The 9771-nt window shown below is 53.4% G+C and overlaps 1 protein-coding gene across 1 annotated transcript in view; it reads right to left on the bottom strand.

Annotated features, from left to right (window-relative positions):
• Window positions 1–3425: 3425 nt before the first annotated feature.
• Window positions 3426–9771, bottom strand: part of SLCO2B1 (solute carrier organic anion transporter family member 2B1) — a 45853-nt gene continuing 39507 nt past the window's right edge. Inside the window, exons 11-14 of the mRNA XM_008707354.2 lie at window positions 8360–8523; window positions 6680–6744; window positions 6292–6412; window positions 3426–5317 (exon numbers count right to left, since the gene is read on the bottom strand). Of these exons, the coding sequence (XP_008705576.2) occupies window positions 5137–5317; window positions 6292–6412; window positions 6680–6744; window positions 8360–8523 (531 nt within the window). The 3' untranslated portion in view covers window positions 3426–5136. The remainder of the gene's footprint in view (window positions 5318–6291; window positions 6413–6679; window positions 6745–8359; window positions 8524–9771) is intronic.

Raw genomic sequence — 9771 nt, 5'->3', positions numbered from 1 at the left:
CTTCAAGAGACAGAGAATACTGAGAGAAATTGAAGGCCCCGACCCACTTCTTCAACCTCATCCCTCACCATGACCTCTCTCTTAGGCCACACCGCAGCCTGGCTGAGCTAGTGGAAATTCCCCAAGCCTGCCGGGAGCTTTCTGGATGCTGAGACTTTATCTGTGCCATTTCTTCTCCCTGGACACCCTTCCCAACTTCTTCACCTGGTGTGTTCCTACTCATCTTTCAAGACTCAGCTTAGATGCCCCCACTTCTAGGATGCCTCTCTTGACCTGGCTCAAGGCCTCCTACTTCTCCCCTTGATTAGTGCACCAGCCTCCTGCCTGAGCTCTTGGCCTCCAGCTTCCTTTTTCCACTCAAAGCCCCCATGGTGCAGCCAGCAGCCTTTCTAAAACACAAATCTTGTCCTGTCACTCCCTGCTTAAAATAACCAGTCAATGGAACAATCCATCAATCAATGCTTCAAGGGCTTCTCCTTGCCCTCAGGAAGATATCCAAAGCCTTCAGCTGGAACTCAAGGCTTGGTCCCCGCTGGTGTCTCCAGCCTCAGCGCTCTTGTCTCTCCTGATTGCCCTGCACACGCAGTACACCCCTGCCACCTTGCTCTTGTATCATATCTGAGATGCAGCTTACTCTCTCGTGCCTCCCTGTCTTTGCTCATCCTGTTATTTCTCATGCCCATTCCCATCTCCTCCACCTGGGGACTTCCTGCCTAATCTTCTAAGCCAGTTCTGCTTTAACCTCTTCTGGAAGCCTTACCTGGTGGCTCCAGGAAGAGTTCATGGCTTCCTCTTCTTCCTTCTCTTATATGACAAGTCATGCTTTTGTTACTGTTTGCCAGTTTGTCTGTTTACACTGGGAGTTTGCTGTATCTGACCCTGGCTGTGTCCCCAGCAGTGCTGGTGTGGGGGTACAGAGCAGCCATGTGGGATTTGTTGGTTGGGTGGTTGGTTGAATGAGTGAATGGTGGATGAATCCAGCCTTGAACCATCACTTCTTGGCCAGCCCCAGAACTGCTGTTTCCCCGGGTAAGCCCATTTTATAGCAAAAAGGGAAGCAGAGGAAGGGACTGCTCTGGAAGGGAGAAAGAAAATCAATAAAAATGTAAATCTAGTTGAGAAAAGCTGTCCCAGGCTGGCTGTGGGGAGAGATAAGACTGGGCAGGCTGAGCCCTGGCTGACAGTGGAAGGGAGATTAGGTGACAAGCAGAGCTGCAGCCAGCGCAAAAGGAGTGTGTCTCCCCTCAGTGGGACCTCCTCCCTCTACCTTCACCCCCAATCCCGCCCCCATGCTCTATGTGCTCCTTAAATTCTTTCAGGGACAGGGGAAGGAAACTTACAAATATTGGTCATCCGGTGCACTGCCTGAGCACGAGTATGTTGTTATTTGGTCTTCACAACTTTTGGGAGACAGGAGATAGGAATGATCAGTCTTACTGTACAAGTGAAGAAACAGATGCAGAGAAGTGCAGGCTCACACCGTGAATAAGTGGCAGTCAGGATTTGAACCCAAATCTCACTGACTCTAAACCTCTGTTCTTTTCCCTCCACTCCACTGGAGGTCTACAGCCAGACTTCAGATGGTCCCCAGCCTCTGAAATCAGAGGCACAGGTGTTTATATGATTGTGTGCGATTTTAACGGAGATACATCTTGTTTTATTCTTTAAGGTGGTCGTCCTCCACTCTCCATTGCCTGTACCAAGCTGTCTCCCTAGAGGTGGTGGCTTTTGAGTTGAGTCTGGAAGATTGGGTAGGACTTCATGAAGTGGGATGGAGAGGCAAGCAGTGGGGTGGGGATGAAGAAGGCCCATTAGGTAGAGGGAAGAGCACATGTTGGGGCCTGTTGGGGGAAAGGATCAATAGGGCTAAAGAATGGCGAAGGTGCTGTGGGTTCTTGCTCTTCATTTATTTGTACTCCGGTCATGGTGCCTGTCTCCTGGCTCTGGAGAGGCATCTCCCTGCTGCTAGAAAGTTGCATAGCCCCAGGGGCCAGAGGGTCTCCGAGCCAGGCATCAGGATGTTCATTCTGGTTCCAGGAGAAACTGCTGGATTTTCCCACCGGTCAACTCTAGCCTGGAGACAATGCCTTTCTCCCAGCTTCCAGATGCAGGGTGAGAAGAAAGTGAGCTCATAGATGCAATGGCTCGTGGCTCCTCATTGGCCAGAGACCATAAGAGGGCTGCTCCCTGGACTCCCTCGGTCCCTGGAAACCCCTCCAGCCCTGACCTGCTCCACCCCTGGCTCTCAGCCCTGTGTCTCTCTTGTCATGACTCCTGGCATCTCCTCGCCCTGACCAGCCTGGGAGGTTTTAAGCACAAGGACCTCATTTTCTCCTTCAAATCTCAGCTCGACCAAGAGGTGGACTCAGCATGAAGCTAATGCTGCTTGAGTATCATCGTCTCTCCTCAGGCCCAGGGAGAGGCCTCTGCAATGTGTTCAGGTTGTCGTGTTCTTGGGAAATTTGCAAAGGTAGGGTACTTTAACCACAAGTAGTTAAGATGGCTAGTTCTTTCTACTCCAACTACTTGTGTCCCAGTTTCTCTTAAAGTGAGGTGGGTTGGAGGGGCCATGGGCATTTCTGGGATCTAGCTAAGGGGCAGTTCAGTTGAAGATCAACTTAATTTGGGTTCATTGGGATATATTTCGATGGTTCTCAGTCACCTCTGTATCTAGATAACTCATTGCTAGCCACCTGCATGTAGAGAATGGCCTCTAAGGAATCTTTCTACCAACTGTCCAACTCACTCGGCATTGTGACATCAAGGTCTCATATCCAGAGGTCATCTTGTGACATAAATGTGTTTTATGCAGCCTGGCCCTGGAAGTACGTGGGCAATGGAGCAAAAACAGGTTTGCAATGATGGAACCAGAAGCGAGGCTGCAGAAAATCCTTCTAGTCATCAGGGGGACAAAATGTATTTTATATGTGTGTACAACAGTTAGTAAAAAATATGCTATTTTTCTGAATTGTGTGATGTATTTGCTTTGACTTCTTTTCTCATTCTAGATAAATATTCACTTTCTTACCTAATTTTGTGCTCCTTTTTAAAGAGGGCTCCCCAAAGTGTATAAGTTTCAGTTTCCACAAAACCCTGGGTCTACCTTTTATGTTCTGTATGATCTTGGGCAAGTTGCTTATTCTTTCTGCACTGTTTCCTCTTCTGTAAAGAACGAATGACAGTTTGAACAGGTGAGGACTTGGAAAGCTTCAGGAAACTTACTGCATTTCTGAAACCATTACAAGAGGAAGTAACCCAGTCAAATGAAAATTAGACCAGAATATACAGATAGGGAAAGATGTCATATACAAGAAATAACAGTGAGCAATAAATCCAGTAAAACTTAAATCTAAATAACTGGAAATAATGAGGTTGTTGCAAACTGTAATGCACTTTGTAAGAAAAGAATTTTGTAATATAAGAGACATTATGCAAGAACAAATTTAATAATAAGCCGTGTCTATAATTCCAGATTATTTCTGCAAAACCTGGGAAACAGGAGGAAGGTGAAGAAATATACGCACGTGAACGGCCTCACTTTGTTGGAGGAAACTTTGAGGTTCTTGGCATTGATAAATACAGGCTCAGATATTTATTCAACATTTAAAGGTATCAACCAGTAGAATCAAAATGAGAGTTAGAACATCTGTACCTTCTTCTTCCTCTTCTTTCACTTGGGAGAGCCTCAAAGTCCTGCCGCAGGAGCTGCTCGGAAGGCCAGAGCCACACATGCCCCCAGTGCCCCCACCCCGCCTGCCCCACAGCTTCTCCTCTGTCTCCAGCACAGGGCTGGACACAGGGCTTAGGAAGCCGCTGCTGACAGCTCTGTCTCCTGTCTCCCAAGCAGCAGGTCCCAACCAGGTCAGGTGTGTGGTGGGGCGACAGAACGGGCTGGAGTAGATCGGAAAACTCTCTCCCCCTCCCCGGGGGGATAATCAAGCCAGAGAAGACCGGCCATAAAACAAGACAAGGCCCACTGAAGGACCAGTTGGTTCAGACCCAAGCATTCCACAGACGCACTCATTACACAGAGCTGGACATTACAGACCTTGGCCTTACAAAGAACAGGTCCTTACACCAACTCAGGCATCGCAGAGAACCAGATGTTGCCCGCAAAACGTGGTTATCACAGAACAGCCATTATCTACATAGCGCTAGACGACACAGATTCGAGCACCCTGGAGGAAATGGTGAAATTCGGATTCTAGTCAACAGGGGTCACAGTGATTTTGGTGGGCCTGGTCAAATGTGTGAAGTCTTGGCCATGCGTAAGTGAATTCACACACCAGTGAATGTGTGCTGTCTTTGGTCTTTGAAGTCAGAAAATGCCCAAGTATGGGGCCCGGATCTCCCTCCCGGCTGGAGCTCCTAAGGCAGAGACCAGCCTCGCCGGACTGTGCTCCCCTGAGGCAAGGACTGGAATTTCCTGAGTCTACAGAGTGAGCCTCCCCCCTCAGCTAAGTGCCCCCAGGGCCCTCACACCAGGTTTGCTGAAGGCCCTGATCCGCCTGATGTTCTGGGTGTGAGGCTGGCTTCCTCCCCAGTGGGCCCCCCTCAGAGCCCAGGGCTCTGCCTCCAGGGGGCGCCAAATAGATATTTCTTTGCAGAGGCCGTCCCGGCCCCACCTCCAGGCCGAGTGCGGCTGGGGAGGAGACCTGAGTCCATCCTGACCACACAGATGGTCATAGTCGGAAGGGGCCAAAAAGCTGGCAAGTCCATTTCCACCTGTCAGAGATGGTGGCTGAGGCCCAGAGAGGGTACGGTGCTCCCAGTGAGCGGCAGAGCTGAGCTAGGACCAGGTGTGTAAGGCCACCTGGCCTACTATTGTCTACATCTCTATTCTAGGGCCTGGGGGAAACATATACAGTCCTTCCACCAGGAAAGCCTGGTTTCAGGTCAGCCTGTCTGGCTGGGGGAGGAAGGGGAAAGACCATCGTGCTTTAGAAGTGGCCAACACACCAAACCCCTAGACAACTCTTTGGTTCAGATGAGTAACAAAGGCCCAGAGGGGGTCAGTGACTTGCCCCAAGTCACAGAGCAAGTTAGCAGAGGAGTCAGAATTGGAAAACAGGGTTCCTGACACCCAAGATTGGGCAAAGGGCTCAGAGGAGGTACTCCCGCCACTCTAGGGCCAGCTCACACTCTGGATTCCTCAGGCTTCTTTCCTGGCTGTGACGCTAACAGCTGCTGCTGTAGGCCAGAGGTGGATACGGTCACCTGGGTCCCCTCCTCTTTGTCCTGCTGCCTTAGGATGGCCAAAATCAAAGCGAAGCAGGCCAGGGAGCCTGTCTTGAAGAAGAACTGGAGGCCAACAAACCTGGAAAAGACCAAGGGACCCGTGAACTCAGGACCTTCCTGTCCAGGGCTTGGATGTCCTTGGAGTGGGGCAAAGTGGGGTCAGCCATCATCACCCATTGTGTGGTCAGAGACATTGAAGCCTGGGGGGAAAAGAGGCAGCCCCAGAGGGAGAGGCTCTGCAGAAGGAGCCCTGGGCAGGGAGGTAGAAGCCTGGGCGTCCTCCTTGCCCTGTCCCTGGCTGGCTTGTAGCTTGGGCCAGCTCTGCCTCTCTCTGGCTGTCGAAGGGCTCAGGGGGCCTGACAGTTGCAACTTTAGATCACCTCCCCGCCACAAGAGGATTCCCTCTCCCCTGTTTGCCTAACTCGCCAAGGCTCTTATCTGCTTTTTCCTCCTCTAGGAAAGGCCCTGGTCAGTCCCGGCCCGCAGGAGCCATGCCCTCCTCAGCCTTGTTAGCAAGTCCCCTCCAACCCCCCATCCCATCCCAGCAGCCTCTCTGCCTTCAGGTTCCTTTGGGCTCCCCACTGCACAGATGGGAAGACTCAGTTCTAGAAAAGGCACGTCTCCCGATGAGAGAGACAGAGCTGGGCTGGATCCCAGGCCTCCTGTGTCCTAGATAGGCCTTCTCCCAAGCCCACTTCAACTCCTGGTCTCTCTCACAGCTGGGCTTCTCCCCTGATTCTCCCCCCACTCAACCACGATGACACATTTCCTGCACAGACCATGGTTAGACTGTCTGGGTTCAAAGCCTAGTTTATCACCCATTATCAGCTATGTGACCTTGGGCTGCTTTAACTATCACTTTCTTTATCCGTAAGAGTAGGGCACAGTGGCTGGCTCGTAGGACTGGTGAGCTCAGTACGGGACATTGCACCTGCTACCTAGCAGCAGGATATAAACGGGCCTCTCGTCCCTGCTGCTGTCCTACCCGGGACCCCAGGAGTATTTCCAGTAGCCTTCCCACAGGGCCCCGGCAGCCCGCACCCCAGGTCTCACCGGTTTCGGAGCAGGTCGTGGTCATAGTAGCGGCAAACGGCCCGACGCCCACAGCTCTGGGCCCAGTGCACACAGGTGGTGTCGATGGCGCTGCCGTGGATCACTGGGCTCGGCATCCAGGCTGCAGGAGGAGGTGAGCAGGGGACAACGGGGCCTGGCATTCCTACTCCCTGGCAGACACAAGCCCACCCCTTACCCTGGTGTGAGATGCGCCTCTCTGGAGGGCTCTTTAGCTGTTTGCACACCCACCTCCAGGGTCCCAGGTCAAATCTGTTGCCCCATGAGCCTGTGAACTCTAAGGTCAGGAACTGGGTCCCACTCACCCCTGTACCCCCAGGCCCAGCACACAGTGGGTGTCTGAACTAAGGGTCCCAGGAAGGTTCTTTACCCAAAACCCTCAGGAGCATGAACTGGATCCCCACAGCCAGGGTCTTGTCTTCTTTCTTCACTCCCCTAACGAGCACAAACACGACCACATGAGGATTGAGAGGGTCCTGACCCCCAGGGGCTCTCACCATCCCCTTCTCTCTCACCACCCAGGGCCTGCCTTCCCCCAGTCTAAAGGCCCTGGGGTAGGCTCAGGCTCCCCACTCCATTTCCCTTCAACCTGCGGAGTCTAGCCCCCACATTCCAGGCACTCCCACTAGCCATCAAGGACCCTGTGCTGGCCTCCCTGTCTTCCTGCTCACAGACACTCCCCCGCCCTGGGCCCACCAAATTCCTCCCCCGTCCTCCCACGCTCAGCAAAATCTGAAGCTAGGTAGCCAGACCTGCCTTCTAACTTCCCCAAGTGCTGTGAGGCCCCAGCCTAGGGTGCCTGGGCTCCTCCTTGTAATGGCAGCAGCTGGTGTTAACGGAGTGCTTACGACAGGCTCTGTCATTCTATACCGCAATCCCTACCTCACACCCTATGAGGTAGGTTATACCATTAGCCCCCTTTTACAGATAAGGAGACTGATGAATGTTTAGATAGGTTAAGTGAGTCGGCTGAGATCCCACAGCAGGTGGGTGTCAAGAGTCAGAATCTGCAGCCCACTGCCTGCATTATCTCCTCTTACATGGCCTTCCTGCTGGGACATCCATTCCTCTACCTTCTCTCTGGCGGCCAGCCTGTTTATAGATCTACGCGTTGCCTCATATTTGTAAGGGATGCCACCCCCCTTTTAATTTTCCAGAAAACAGGGAATTAAAATAATCCCAGGGATGCCTGGGTGGCTCAGTTAGTTAAGTGTCTGCCTTTGGCTCAAGTCATGATCCCAGGGTCCTGGGATGGAGCCCCAAGTCAGGCTCCCTGCTCAGAGGGGAACCTGCTTCTCTCTCTACCTGCTCCTTCTCTATCTCTCTCTCTCTCTCAAATAAATAAATAAATAAATATCTTTAAAAAAAGTAGTTTAAAAAAATAATCCCAGCACAATGAAAATTTGTAATCCCCCCCCCCCCGAGGGGGTCCCCTTATTCCAGGCCCCACCCTAGGAATGCTGACTTTGGCCTCAGGTAACAATTTGTCTGTCCCAGCAGGCACCCTCAGGACAATGGCCAGAAAGATCTTGGACCCAGAGGCAGTGCTCCTGTGGGCTGGGTCCACAGCGGACACGGACACGTAAGTGCTCGTTGACCTGAAGCATCGTGAACCACAGTGATAGGGTTTGGTTTTCTGGATGGACCTCCTGCAGACCGCCCACTACAGGCAGGGGGAGGGAGGAGGTGGGCAGTCAGGGGGCACTCCACTCTCTCCTCACTGTGACTGGGTGGCCTCTCCTCCCCCGGGGCAAGCAGGGGCCTGGCTCTGGGCCCTGGCACCAGTACTACTCTACCCAACACTTGCCACAGACCTGGGGCTCGCTTCTGAATTCCTCTGAGCCCCAGTTTTCTTATCTATCAATGGGGGGGGGGCCGTCACTTTAGTAGGTTGCCATGAGGACGAAGACGAGGCAGTGAGGACCCGGTCTGTTACGGGGGCCCAGGACACCTGAGTGGCCTCCTTCTTCAAAGCCCGCCTTCGGGATCCCTGCTCCTGCCTGGGGTTAAGGACTTCTCGGTACCCAGTGGGCCGGCCCGCCTCTTTCACCTGAGGATGAGCATGAAGGAAGGTGTGTGGGTGAGACTGGCCAGCGCCGCTCCCAGGCTGACCAGGAGCATGAAGGGCAGCACCAGGCCGCCGCAGGCCGAGTCGCAGGAGCCCGCCGGCACGGGGCCACCCCCCGCCACGCAGCTGCAGTTGGCGTAGAAAACCTAGGGCGGAAGGGGCGGAGAACAGCCCTCAGGAGCCTCCCAGGGCACGTGGCTGGCCGAGTTTGGCCCCAGACGGCTTGTGAGGGACCCGAGGGCACCAGCCAGCGGCTGCAGAGCGGGCCGGAGACGGGGATTTCTGGCCGCGGGCAGCCCCGCAGCTACCCAGACACACACGCTCTCTGCACACGGGGGCTGGGGCTGTGCGGCCAGGGAAGCGGAGGACGGAAAAGGGAGAGGGGCTGGGACAGCGTCACCGCCCGCGGCACCACACACACACACACACACTCACACACATCCCACGATCACTCTCACACACACACCACAGTCCCACGACACACACCCACACACCTACACACACGTGCACACAAACTCTCATTCTTTCACCTGGTGATGTCAGAATGCTCCAAATTCCTGACGGTCTGCGCCAGGAGTCAAAGTAACCAAGAGTGTTTTGGGGATCTCTCTCATGCTCTCTCCCTCTCTGTCTCTCAAATAAATAAATAAAATCTTAAAAAACAAAAAACGATTTAAGAGTGTTTTGGGGAAGGAACTCAGATTTTCCAGCTCAGGGCCCCCTCTTCTATTTTACTAGGTCTTCCAGGGCCCTGGGTTGCCCAGGAGACTCTCCACGAGAGGTTCAAGCACAGGAGAGAGGGACGCAGATGGCACCATGGGAACTTGGCATCAGCAGGTGAGGGGCAAGGAAGGCTTCACTAGAGAGGGGTGCTGGATTTGGGTCTTGAGGAATGAATAGGAGTTTGCTAAGAGGAAAACTGAAATGAGTAGAGGCAAAGTCAAAAGTAAAAGCACATGAAAGTGGCACGAAAAGAGCGCTGCAAATCTTTGCCCGGAGCAGAGCACAGAGCGGAGGCGCTCGAGGGCTGCACTGGGATGGCGTCGTGAAGAGCTTGGGACACAAAAGAGGAACCTGGACGGATGTTTCTAGAAACACAGAGGACCGGGGCCTTGCCAATCCAGCTGACAACACAATGCCGGGTAAAGTATTGAAAACGTTGTCCTGAGTGCACCCGTGCGCTGGCAGAAACGGAAAACCGCTCAGAGAGGTCGGAACCCAGCGAGGTGAGCAGGGTCCTGAAGCAAGCTTTGGCCCCAGCATGTTTGCAAACCTACACGAGGGAGTACAGCTTTCTGAGGTCTGGGGGCTCCAAGGCCGGAGGACAAAGCCTAGCTCTCCCTCGGGCCAGAGTGAAGTCCAATAGGAGATCCCCCTCCCCCAAACTGGGACCC

This window comes from Ursus maritimus, unplaced genomic scaffold (assembly GCF_017311325.1).
Source record: "Ursus maritimus isolate PB19 unplaced genomic scaffold, ASM1731132v1 scaffold_16, whole genome shotgun sequence".
Taxonomy (NCBI): domain Eukaryota; kingdom Metazoa; phylum Chordata; class Mammalia; order Carnivora; family Ursidae; genus Ursus; species Ursus maritimus.
This window is presented reverse-complemented; position numbering and strand designations above follow the sequence as displayed.